Source organism: Argiope bruennichi, chromosome 7 (assembly GCF_947563725.1).
Source record: "Argiope bruennichi chromosome 7, qqArgBrue1.1, whole genome shotgun sequence".
NCBI lineage: Eukaryota > Metazoa > Arthropoda > Arachnida > Araneae > Araneidae > Argiope > Argiope bruennichi.
The window spans coordinates 68771533-68785883 of record NC_079157.1 but is presented as its reverse complement, the minus strand read 5'-3'; the positions used below and the strand labels follow the sequence as shown (position 1 = coordinate 68785883).

The following is a 14351-nucleotide window of genomic DNA, read 5'->3' as shown; positions in this document are numbered from 1 at the left end:
AATTAAATATAATTAATTACTAAACATATGCTAATATATATATTATATATATTTTTTTTTGAAATTTTTTATAAAAACTACAGCTTACTTCAACACACACCCTAATTTTGAGTACTTGACCTTTATAGACATGCCTTGATATACACAAATACATTTAAAATTTCTTCATATTTATAGATCAATTCATCTCATAAAATATGCAATTGATTCCATATTACAACACCATTCAATAAAGATAAAGCTTAGATGCTGATTAAGGAATTTTATATTATTTATTTGGTATTAAAACACAGTTTAGTTAGCTAATGAAGAAAAACAGAGCACAAAATTTTAAATTATATAATTGTATAATCATGCAATAAATATTTAAATTGTCTTTTTCATTCTTAATGTAATTCATAAATTCATATATTCATGTTTCATAAATTAAAATATTTATTACACAAAAAATTTTCAGAAGTTTTATTAAAATTAATATATAAGATATTTTTACAAAATGATAAAATGATTCAAAATTACCTTGGCACTAATCTTTGTATTAACTGTAGCAATTTCTGTTTTTTTAGCAGATGACTGGAAAAAATAAAATTAATTTTTAAAACAGAATTATTCAATTTTAAATAAACTATAAAAATCAATAAAGAATTAAAATATCAGACAATTATCAATAGAATATATATATCGGGAAAAATTCTATATGACCAGTATTTGCATACTCCTTTATTTTTCAATAAAAAAAATCAATTAATCTAAAGAAATTTCTTCATATATATAAGGTCATACAGGTTAGAAGCTCATTCAGTTAGATTTCAAAATTTAAGACAAAGACTGATGAACATTGAATTTTTTATTCCAAATACTCCTGTTGTGTTTCTAGGAAACTAAATATTAATTTTAAGAAAGTTCAAAATGTAAAATATAATCCAATTAAATGATGATGGCAGTTATAATTAAATGAAAATTAAAGCTGCATAATTAAGAAATATTCCAACAGTTCTTTTTTTTACTCTGTTTTTACATAAACAAAATGCCATCAAAAACATAACTTGTAAAAAAAAACCAAGTCTCGCAACTCAGTTCTTCTATAGTAAAAAGTTGTGAGATCCATGTAATACCAAGTCAGTCAATTTATTCAATCTCTACTTAAGGGTCCTTCTGTCTTAAGTTATTACGCAATTAGCTAACCTAACAACATCTTTTAGTGACCATATCAATATTAAAAATCTTTTCTGGTTTAAATAAATAGATTGACTTGGCCATCGCATGAAAACACAATGCATCTTTACATTAAATTAGATTACATTAACATATTATATTAAATTAGATTGTTTAGTGCGATTCCCAAGTCAATCTATTTATTTAAACCATTAAAGATTTTTAATATTGATATGGTCACTATAAGATGTTGGTAGGTTAGCTAATTACGTAATAACTTAAGACAGAAGGACCCTTAAGTAGAGACTGAATAAATTGACCGACTTGGTATTACATGGATCTCACAACTTTTTACTATAGAAGAACTGAGTTGCGAGACTTGGTTTTATTTACAAGTTATGTTTTTGATGGCATCTCATTACTTTTTGTAGATAGTCCATTTCTTATTTTTGTATGTAGTCTTCCACTTTTTCTTTTCCGGTACTATTTCTTGAGCTTCAGCTACAGTTTTTCTCATAGCCCACTCCCTGTATCTATGGGTTTTCTCGTAAGCTTTGATGTTACAATTTTTGACAAGTCTGAACGGTAAATGCTTCTTAGTCTGTTGTATTCACAAATTGGGGATTCCTGCACTTTAATACTTCCAAAGTTGACATTTATTAGATGTAAGCCGTTCAGACTTATAATTCTCGAAATTGCCACGTAAGCTTGACCGGATGTGAATACTGCAGAACCGATATTCATCAGTGCATTATTTAGATTTAGGCTCTGACTTTTGTGTATAATTATAGCATAGGCTATACATATGGGAAACTGTTCGTGATGAACATAAGCTCTATTAATAATTTAAAATTTAATTTTGACCGGACTAAGTTCGTAAACATGTTCTTTATTAAATGTAATATATATTTTCTTAATAATTTTTGTATTTTTCGGATCAACCTTTACTTTTTGCACTATACCGATAGAACCCTGAACTAAACCAAGACTCGCGTCAATATTTCACCTTAACATGACTTTTGCTCCTATTTTTATAATTATGTTCTCTTCCAGGGTTGCAGTCGTAGAAGCGTCTTCATATTTTTTTATGCATTCAGGAGCTGTTTTTGTGAGGTATCTGGGGCAATCTATGCTATCTACAGCTGTAAGTTTTATTTCGAGATATGGAAGAGATTTAAGCATTGCAGTATTTAATTGTTGACGCATGTTCTTTGTAGGTAATAAGCAAACGGTATCATCAGGAAGTTTCGAGAGGTGTTCAATTATTTCAATTAATCTGTTTTCATTTGAATTGGATTTTAGAGTTATTAATCTAGTAGAGAGTAAAGTCAGAATCATTGAGCTGTCGCATGTTAATTGTAAGTTCATCGTATATGAATAGTTCAATCCGCAGATTCGGTATCCTGAGGGAACCTAACAACTTATTAGTTTCAGCAGTTGGTAGTTTTTTAAAAGGTGACTTTTCTCTTACTGGCGGAAGCTGTAAGAGATCTCCGAAAACTACAAGATGTTTTTCTACAAACCACCCATTCTGATCATCGCTTGTGACGAATATTTCAGGTAAGCATAAATGAATATATGTTAAAGTAACATTGGATATCTTGACACTTTGTCTATGATAAACAACACTACTTCTTTCAAATCAGATCTCAGAATTTGGAGCACTTCATCAGAAAGTGGCTTGTACTTCGGTGTTTGCTTGTGTTCTACAGGAAGCTGCAATAGTCTATGTATAGTCAGTCCATTCACATTGAATGCAGCTATTCCTGTTGGAGCACTAACTGCCACTTTTTTGTTTAAATACGTTTTAACCCAAACTTTCAGAGTTTTTATTAACACGCTCTTTCCAGTGCCACCAGTTCCACTCACAAAACAGCGTAAAACGTCAGCGTTATTATCAGTTGTGCCCATTTTATTTGTGATCATATCGAAGACTCTTTTTTGATCGGCATTAAGTTTTACGATCATACTTTGATCAGTTTGCTCTTCTTCCACCAGATTGATTCTCTGAAAGTCACCAATTGCGTTTGCATCTTCCACGGCTTCAAATTGAATTATTTCAAATTAGATATTGTTACAAACCTGTAATTTTGCTTCCCAGAGCAAATAGTGTCATCATAAGAAAGACTGTTTTACAGTAATCTGTATTGGATGCTGTCGAATGCCGAGCCAGTGATCCCAGAGCTTGGAGACAAACTTGGCGACGAATTTGCCAACAAAAGGGATAATGCTCGAAACTTCGAAAAATTTATCGATACGTCCATTATTACATGGATATTTTAGTTTTTCCTTGATTTATACACTAAGCACTAATTGTATTCTAAATTTGAAGCTTCTATGTCTGCTAGAAGTGCCTTAGAGTTTTGATGATCGGTCAGTCAGTCAGTCAGTGACAAAATTCACAAACTTTGACTAGTTATAATTCTTAAACTACAGGTTCAAATTTAATGAAATTTGAAATATACCATATTTATATAATGCCTGCTTGGTTACTGAAAATTCAGGCTTCTAGTTTTATCCATAACAAAGTTATAGGGGGTCGAAAATGGCCTGAACTGCTTCGAGAAAAGGATAGTACGGCCGTGCCGCTTGTTTTTGCTCGACTTGGCGGGGGCACTGTCGTGCCCCCAGATAAAAACTAACAGAATAATATTATCTAACCTACAACATAATTATTTTCTTTCAACTGGAATATTTAAATCAACAACACAGACTGCTTTAAAAAATAAACAAATAAATAAAACTTTAGCATTACCTTATTAGCATTTGTCTTTGTTTTAGATGAATTAAGATTTTCTTGTTTCTTACTAAATAACATTGAGTTTGATACCTAATTTAAAGGAAAAAAAATTAGTTAATTCAAAATCAATGGTTAAATTAATTTTTAAATATAATTCTGAAAGCAATGAAAACATTAAAAAACATATTCCCCTTCAATGAATAGTGGCTGTTACTTAGTTTACATTCATTCAATAGTAACTGTTACTTAGCTTACATTTTGATGAAAAATGTCACTTTGTTCATGTTGCAGGTAGTGAATATATACTACTGACGGCATGCAGATGCCTTACACTTCAAGGTTGGTGAAAAGACCCTTTCATGATTTTAAGAATTAACAATTTGGGCATATTTTGACATTTATCAAGCAATAGGAAAGTACCTATAAAATATGCTGATAAACAATATACACAGATTTTGTAGATAATGAAAACCAACACAATATTGGTGTAACTAATTTCTGCTGTAGATTTCTAAACACAGTACTGCTGCAAAACTTAAATTTTGTTGTCATGTAATAACTTACCAAATTCAAAGTTAAATTTAACAATATTAAGACTTAACAGTTGAAAGCATCTTTCTAATAATTTTCACAATTATTTTTAAAATTAAGATCATTTTCCCCCCCAATGCATAAATGAAGTTTTACCCTAACCTCATTTAAATTTAAATATAAGAGAAATTATTTGCTTTTTATTTATTTATTTATTTTTGAAAATTTGCTTTTTCAACTACATGCAAAAATAAACTTCTTATTTTAGCATTAAAAAAATAACAAAAAATTGTGATTTTATGTTTTATGAAGCAATAAAATGATCTAACAATACCTAGTTTGTATAAATAATGGAAATAAATTCCTGAAGACAAAAAAGATGCCACCTCTATAGTTAGAAGCAAAATGAAAATAAAAAATGTAATTTGATACATTCTTAAAAAGTATTATTTGAAACCAATGCAAGACAAACTGCATTGCTTCAAAATTTAACACTTACTAAGTGAAGAATCTTATTAAATGAACTGCTGCAAGTTTTTAAGTTTAAATTAAAGAAAGCAATTTTTTATTACAGTGTAAATAATGGTAGAATCATGTGGCTTACATTTCAATAAAGCAATGCTGTTTTTCTAATTATATTCCAATAAAAATAATTTTTATAACTTGCATCCAAAACTAATTTTTCAAAAATTTCTAAAGAAAAAAATTCATTCATTGAAATAAAATTGATATCATTTTAAAAGCCACTTTATTTTTTAACTTAGACAGTGTAAAAATAATTTTTGTGCAATAATATACTTTAATGTTGTGGCAGAAACCCATTAAAATTCTGTTTTTATATTATAATTAAACTTCTGAATATAAGTTTGAAACTTCTATTCTTAATGGGCCCCAAGACACAATTCCCTTCCAAATTTTATATTCCTAGTTCCAATGATTTATGCTGTGTGGTGTTTTCTATACAGATGTTTACCCAAATTTGTATAAAAAAATTTCACTGGAAAATAAATTTTATAAAAGTCACAAAAAGAGAAAAAGCAAAAAATTGCTAAAAGATGGAATCTGAACCAGGGGGAGTAAAATGTTTGAAAACTTTAAATTATTTCTTCAAAAAAATTTTAATGGCAGATCTAGCAGAATCCTTGTAATGTATAAAACTCAAATTTGGCAAAATTGGTCCAACGAATATTAATTACCAAATGAATGGGAACATTTAAAAAAAAAGCATTGTGAAAGAAATGGCAATTATTGAAAACTTTTGGTTTCAAGTTAAAATTACATCATACTGCATTTTACACAATCAATTAACATAATTACACACTGCAATGAAATACAATTCAATATAGTATAGTAAAATCCCTTTAATAGATCATTCAAAGCATTGTTCCAAAACAACAAATTAAGAAGAATGATTATCAAATGCATAACATACTAAAAAGGCTTTACTGAATGTGTTTTTAGAACCATTTCCAGTATATTTCTTTGGCATATCAAATTTATTTTGCTTTATTCTTATTTTACATTGAAAGTATAAATCTTATTTTTTGAACGCATAAAATGTTAAACACACATTTATCAACCCTAATTAAATTTTCATCATCTTAAACATTAAAAAGTGAAATTCAAACACTTTTCGAATCACAACAGCATATAGTTCGTAGTACATTTCGGTATACCATTCCAGTATTTCAATAAGTGGCAATGCACATTGTCATAGAAAGAGGCAGTAGAAAAATAAAAGTCATTAAGCATTATCTTAATATGTGCTGGCACCCCTTTATTTATTTTATTCTGGATTCGTTCGCTGAAGTTCTTCTCTTTAGTTATTTTCTTTCTCGACACAAATATGATAATGATTTTGATTTATCATATTCAACATCTGGGGTAATAAAAACAAGAAATTTTTCTACGCAATTTGAAAAAATTAAACACTTTTAAGGTGCTTAAAAGTGGTTTTCAACTTTAAGTGCTTTTTATGATGCTATACATCCTGTTTATATTATAAATAGTGGTTGGATAAATCATTTCAAAATATTCACAAGATAGAAATATTAATACTTAGAATTTGTGTTAAGTAAAAAAGAGCATGAAATAAAAAGCAAAAATATAATGATCTTGTCAGTACATTACAAAATAAACACCCTAAATAATCAATAAAATTTACAGATTTCATTATTGCATCAATTATATTTTCCAAGTACTTAAGTGCATTTTAAAAAGTTTGATAATTCATCCTTTTTAATTGAAAGTACAATTCATAGCCAAGTACAGTTTAAAGGGTGATCAAATTAAGATTATGGAAGGGTTTTTTAAGCCTTTATTTTTAAGAGTAAATTGATTTTTAAATAAATTATTATCAGAAGATAAAATGATTCAAGTATATAAAATACTCCTTTCAAAAAATAAATTAACAACTTACATCAGTTGGAATTTTCATTTAAAAATTCTATACTATTAGAAATTGGAAATAAAATTTACTTTAGTTTAATAAATGTGGATATTTTTTAATGAAAATAAAATGAAAAAATTTAAGTAAAACATTTTACCTGAAAACTTGATTTGTATAATCTATTTGATGTGTCTAGCGCAAACAGAGGTTTGTTGCCAACAGAAGGTGAAGGATTGGGTTTATTTACACCAACCTTAAAAGCAGGCTTTTTTAATTTGGATTCCTGCTGTTTCTTCACCATTTTTTCTTGCTTCCATTTTTGAAGCAATTCAACTCGAGAATTAGCCCGAATATCAGGCTTGCCTGAAAAAAAAAAAAAAAAGGAAAATATTATAAAGTTTAAGAAAATTCTAAAAATATGCTTGTTTTAAAGAAAAGTGTGTACTATAAGAATCAAGAAGTCAGTAATTTGTTTACTTTTGTACAATACACAATAGGTATGGATTAATTAAATTTCAATATTTGTTTGCTAGACTGATTGTTTATTGATTTGCAAAGCAATTTTTCATCACATTTACAATATATCAAAATAAGCCTGAAGCTTTTAATTTGCAAAATGCATTTTAATAAAATAACAGATACATCTTAAGTATAATGCAGAAATTTTTGAGTATATAATAAAAAAACTGAAAAGTTTATATTTACTGTTGTTTATATTTATATTTCATTATATTGACATGTTTTTATCTTATTTATTATCAAGTAAAATGAATTTAAGCTTCAAAATTAAATTTTCATACATAAAAATGTTTTTATTACAATTGCAGATTAGAAAGTAAATTAATATATTTCATTTTGAAGAAAATAAAACATAAGGAACATAAGCATAAATATTATATTAGGATAGGATACATAAGTTTACATAATAAGGATACACAAAAATAAAAATCATTAGCAAAGGTGAAAATAATTAGTCAATTAGATATTTAATGATAAATGCAAAAACTTTTACAAAATGTCTTTCATCAATGCAATAAAAATGTGAAATAATTTTTGCATCAAATATTTGGAGTTAAGACAAAATCGCAAAAGATGGGATGTGAATAGAAATTTTTAAGTAATTTGTAATTGTAATAACTTTTATAAAGTATTTTAATTTTTACAAAATGAATTTTAAGAAAGTTCTATATCTTGACATATTTATTAGTATTTTATATCTTTTTCTTTGTTTTCTGTATCTCACATTTTCAGTTCTTGCTAGAACCCCCCCCCCCAAAAAAAATTTTTTTTTTTTTATTATTATTATTATTTTTAATTTCTAAACACAACCATTTTTTAAAAAAGTTTTTATAATTTGTTTTTTTTAATACATTCATTATTATTAATCACTTTCTTGAACTAATTGATAATAGCAATCAGGTTTTCCCTTTGATAACATGCCTTAGACTTATTAAAAAAATCAAATACAGTCCTTTTTAGAATTGCAACATCCCATCCAAAACACCTCTCCAAAGTGGATTCTTTTTAAAAGTCTACATCCATATCTTAAGCAATTCTACACAATTGGATTAATATCATTGGTTTCTAATGCCAAATAGTCTAAATCACACACACAGACATATATAATCTGTATATTCAATACTCCGCTAAGATATTAAATATTTATGTTTCTTATATTTTTATTTTTTATCATTCTTTCCCAGAGCAAGTGTGAAATTCTGATAAAAAATACTATCAATTGGATTTAATCAATTTATAATTATTTTTTACTTTAATGAATATGAAAAATTTTACTCTAGTGATATCCATTGTATCTTTTTTTTTTTTTACTTTTTACTCCTTATTATATTTCAAAATTATAAATAGTAGTTCTGCAAATAAAATATCTCAAATTAATTATTAAATGGTACCATTTGCATAACATCAAAATTTAGTTAAATATATTGACTTATAGTTCTAAAATTAATAAATATTTTATTGGCATAAGGAACAAATAACTATTCAAAAGTTTAAAATTTTAGTATATATTAATATTTATATATAAAGATCCAAGTGAAAAATCAACATGAAAATTTTGTTTTTACAAACATGAAACAAAAGTTTAAAAAAGTAAGTAATATGATGCCATTCCTTAAGTGCATTAAATAGAAACTAAACTTTATGTCGCTTTAAACATTTTTTTTTTTTTTTTTTTTTACTTACTCTTAAAAGTAACAAACCCATCTCTGTCTGCACATTTTAATCTTTTCTTTAAACCCATACTGTTTATATTATCACTTTCTGTATTACTATAAAATGTTCTAACAAGTTCTGTAATTCTCTGTTAATGATTTCACTTCTAAACAGCAGCAGCGTAGCAACTGGAGACTAGATGGGTATAGATATTCTGAGCACCAGTCTTGGGTACTCGGGTGTCATGAAAAGAGAACATCAGTTCATTTATACTACTTTTTAAAGTAAAATACTGTAAATGGCTTTAAAAAAACACAACTGGACACCACTAACCCCTGCAAAATCAGTGATAACAACTAGGAGTAAAAAAAAAAAATCATTATGCTTTGGATACCAAATATCCTTATTATGCCACTGATCATATTATTAATGCTCATTCCTTAATTAATAAGTTTTATATTCTGGCTGATTGGTCAAAACAAATATTACAGTTCAATATAAAAGGTAATATGGCAAATGAGTTTCTTATACTAACATTAATGAAATTAGAATTTTTTTTTTTTAAACTTTAATATATACAAGCAAGAAATATCTGCTTATTAAAGGATATAAATATTTATGCCTTCTTATTTTATAAAAATTATTTTTTCTTAAAAATTATGATCTTAAAAATAACTCATTCTCTTTAAAACAAAACATAATACAAAATAACATTCCCATAACACAAAAAATTAAAGCTTAATTGTTTCAATAAAGAAAATTCTTCCATTGTAAAAGCATGATTTTTATTCCTTTACAATTAAGGACAGAATATTTTCTTTGGAATAAAAAAAAGATGCATTTATCTACATACAGATGCACTTATTTAAGAAGCATTTATGCTTTATTATGCATTTTAATAAATAGGAAAAAGATGTACATTGCATAATATTTGTACTTTTTGAACAATTTTAAAATAAACAAATAAATTCATGGATATGAATCAATATATTAAAATACATAAAAATCAAGGTAAAAAATATACTGTTTATAATATAAATATAAACCTAATTATTCGTGATATCTTTTAAAAAACACTAATATGGGAATATTTTTTTCGTTATTAATGTAAATAAAAGATTATGTTAGCTACATTTATATACCTATTGTAGGAATCTTGCTGTTATTCTCCTTTTTTTCTTCTAAGATGCTTTCGTCATCTAAAGGTCGAATAATACTAAAACGTTGATGCCGTGAAAGGCATCTTTGATTATCTCTTTGGTTTTTTCGCAATTCTCGCGAAAAACCCATAAAATTTAAGGACTTCTTTTTATATTTCTCCATAATGATGAAAAATGGATAAAGAGAAGCTTTAAAAATTCAAAAACATACGAAGACAAAAATGCCAGTACTAAAGTCAAATTCAGTTAACTTTTTCAAGAAAACCGCTCGTTTGCGTAAACATTTCGTTAGCAATCATCCCAAAACTGCGCATGCGCATTCCTTTAGCAAAAAAATGAGCAACGGACTACGACCTTCGTAAAAATATACTATACATAAGTGATCCCATTTTACCTATCACCAAAACATTCATTTTTTAAATAACGTATTTCAGATAATACCATATTTTGATAAATTCAATGTGCTCCTTTTAATGTCGTCAAGGTACCAATAATACCAAGTTATTGAAGTAGCAGGTATACAACTCAACAAAGCAAAAAATGAATGTTTACAAAGGAACAACTATCTTTTGATTGTTTTGGCGAGAAACTCAAATGGCATATTAAAATTAATTTTCAAGCAAATTTTTTTAACAAATAAGATCAGTTACTTCTATACTTACGTTTCGTAATAATATCTTAATACATATGCATTACAGATTTTCATAAATTAATCTTACGTAATAGAAAATCTGAATTTTTTCTATATGATTGCAAACTAAGTAATACATGTGTTGTATATAGAATATGTTAAGTAATATTTATACTTGAGCAATATTAGATGTGAATGTTTGATAAGCTAAAGAAAATTACTCATAATTTGTCAACCTTGCAGTTTCTTTAACGTACATGCAAAAAAGAAAGAGGTTTTTTGTAAAAAAAAGTTTCAATTTCATATTATATAAAATAAGAAATAGTTCTTTTTTTTCTTTTTTTTTTTTTTGAACTTAAAAATATTTATATAACCATTTTGAAGAAACGATAGAGAGCAAAATGCAGAAACATATTAATCTTTGGGGTTCAACAATCTAAAATGTATGACATCACAATCAAACTGTGAGGCTTTTCTGCTGTCTCTTATAGAAAGTGTAGAGTAAGTAATTGTCAAATATTCGAACTCTAGATTTTGACGAATCTCTACGTTTCAAGCCTCGATGTGTTCTAAAAACACATTTTTGGAAAATATCTGCCTGTCTATGACAGAGATTACTCATAAAAGCTTTGAGCTAGACGGATGAAATTTGATATACGGTCTCTACATTAAATTAATAGATTTTTATCAAATTGAGAGCAAAATCTGTTCAGAGGAAGTCTGTCAATCCGGCTATTCGAATATAAATTAAAATGATGACTACAAAACCAAAAGAGCAATATGGATAAAATTCGATACATACATTTAGCATCCAGAGTATACATGCCTATCAAATTTTGATCGAAATTGATAGATAAATCAAACAAAGGCTGGATCATCTGTCGGTCTGTATTTTCTGAAAAATGTAAACGCGATAACTCAAGAAAGCAAATGCTTAAATATATCAAATTTGGTATATGATTTTGTCATAACAAGTATTCTGTATCAAATTGTTCAAATTTTGTTCAATCGATTTGGAAAAATGCATCTAAAACACAAATTCGATTTTCGCATACTATTACTGCACGACAAGATTAATCGTCAAACGCCATGTGTCACACAATAGCTAAATTCACATCTAAAATTAATATTTCGTAACTACTGCACGCAGAGCCGGCCTTCTCTATAAAGAGGCCGGGTGCAAAAAATCATTTGTTGCCCTAACTTTTTTGCAAATTAAGGGGAAAAAATTACAAACACTGCATATATTGCTAATGCATGTATTAATACTTTCCTCTTTTTTTTTCCGATGCTCAATATAGCAAGTGCATTTAAGCATTTTGCATACACGCTTGAACGAAAATAATTCTTTATTAATTTTAATTTGCTGAAAGAACATTTAGCATTTGCTATAGTAACTGACAACGTAAAGAAAAGTTTAAACACAATTAATAAATTTAGAAATAACACATTATAATTATTATTTAATATATATTGCAATATGTCTTGTGCGTTATTTACAGCCTTTTCATTCAGACTCACATTTCCTGAATTAGGCTTTCATTTGCATCTTTGTTATAAAACTTTACAAAGATTTCTTTTTTCTAGTTTAACGTTTTTCTTAAGTTCTTATATCAGTGATTAATTTAAATCAGAATACTGTTTAGTGTTCTTTTAAATCTATCTTCTACTTGAACAAGAACAGTATCAATTACCATATTAAAAAATAACATATAAATGCTTATATCGGGTTTTCCGTAACTTCATCTTCTCCTATTTCGTAACATAAACTTTTTCGACTTCGTTTTAAGCAAAATGTTCTAAAACATTCAAATTACATTCTAGTACTTTTGCTTCGTTTAAAAGTATATTACAATTTGTTCTTAAATTTTGGATTTCAATTTTAATTTTATTAACTAAATTAAAAACCGAATCAAGAAAGACTGTTTTTGCTCCTTCTCTGTGGCTTAAATAGTGTTAATTTTTGAAAATATTGCAAATTATACTATGAAACATAAAATAAATGACATTTCTTATTGAACCTAATAGACTTTTAGCTTCAGATGCCGCTGCATTATTCGGTTCTTACATCAATAAATTCTTCTAAGGCATTGCAAGTTTGTTCAAACTGTCTATACATTTAACCGAATCTATTTTGGCTTCCCAACGAATGTCGCATAATGGTTTAAAAGTAATGTTTAAATATTTCTGTAGAATTTCTCATCTTTTTGCAGATGCAGAAAATAAACAATATAAACGTAGCAATATCCAAAAAAAGACAAAAACAGTATATACTGCTAGAAGTGGTATCTCAAATTGATAAATTAAAGGAGTATGATAAGCAAGGCACATAAATTGCATGAAGGCTTAGATCAATTATTCTATATTCTACATCTTTATATTCAATTCCCTTTCATGTTGCTGCCGTTATTCGTTTGCCTGCCCTCTACAATTCATAATATCTAAATCAAGTTCCCTTAATCTTTTCAGTATAGCTTATGCTAGTCCTTCTCCATTTACTTCAATAAACCCTATAAATGACTCATACACATTCAATATTTTCCCTTCAAAATTTACCTACCTAATAATGATTGAAGTTTGTTTCTTATGGGGAATATCAGGAGTAGAAACCCTTTGATATTAAGTATGTGGCTGCTTTCATATCGCTTTTTAATTTGATTAATGACGTTATTTCCTAACGGCGTCAGAAGCCGCATGGAAACAAACTAGTATGTATACTTTCAGTACGTGTGAGCACTATTATTGTTCAGAATATTATTTTAGTTTTTGATCATTATGGGGACACCTCAATCTTGGGCCCCGGTGCATAGCATCCGTCGCATCCCCTAGATGGCCAGCATGACTGCAAGCCAGTGCTAAGGTGTTCTCTAGTATTTATCCTATACCTGGGTAAACCACGTCGAGTTGCATTGAAGCTTAAGTCGACCACGGATGACGATACATTCCGCGTCGTCCTTTAAACATTGTATCCTTGTGTAACACTTCTTTCAGAGTATCTGCGAAAAAAGTTTATAAAGGTCACGACGTAGTCCCATCTAGATCACATGACTCCATTAATGACAAATTTTTTCAAAAATCATCATTTAGTGTTAAAAAAAACTGTAATTTTAACTTTAGCCAAATAAGCGGACGGATTTTTAAAAGTATTTTCTCCTCTCTTTAAATATTTTTTTTTTTTTGTCGTTCTGCTTACAACAGAAAATACACCTGCTGATCAGTGGCGTATAGAAGGTATAGGGTATTCGGGGCCAAATAAGATATTTTCGTACCCGGTCCAGTCGTTATCAATGGTTTAGCAAGAATAAATGACACTTGGTGCATGATATTGTATTCCATACCATAATGATATTTATCCTTAAAAAGAGCCATAAATGCGATGTTATATCTCCATGACAACTCCTAAGATTGATTTCCGAGAAATCTATATTTCTCTTGCCCTTCCAGGTCATATGCCACTCCATCCATTATTCAGAGAAAATATTTAAGAAAGGTGACTACATTGTAAAGTCGATTTTTTTCCGAAAAATCTGAATATATGAAAGATTTCCGAATGTCTAAAAATTTCTAATGTCT

At 27.8% G+C, this 14351-nt stretch overlaps 1 protein-coding gene across 1 annotated transcript in view; it reads right to left on the bottom strand.

The window, feature by feature from the left end:
* The window catches only part of LOC129975738 (uncharacterized), a 32716-nt gene extending 22163 nt beyond the window's left edge, over positions 1–10553 (bottom strand). The window contains exons 1-4 of the mRNA XM_056088923.1: positions 10130–10553; positions 6973–7178; positions 3911–3985; positions 520–573 (exon numbers count right to left, since the gene is read on the bottom strand). Coding sequence (XP_055944898.1) covers positions 520–573; positions 3911–3985; positions 6973–7178; positions 10130–10310 — 516 coding nt within the window. The 5' untranslated portion in view covers positions 10311–10553. The remainder of the gene's footprint in view (positions 1–519; positions 574–3910; positions 3986–6972; positions 7179–10129) is intronic.
* Positions 10554–14351: the final 3798 nt, after the last annotated feature.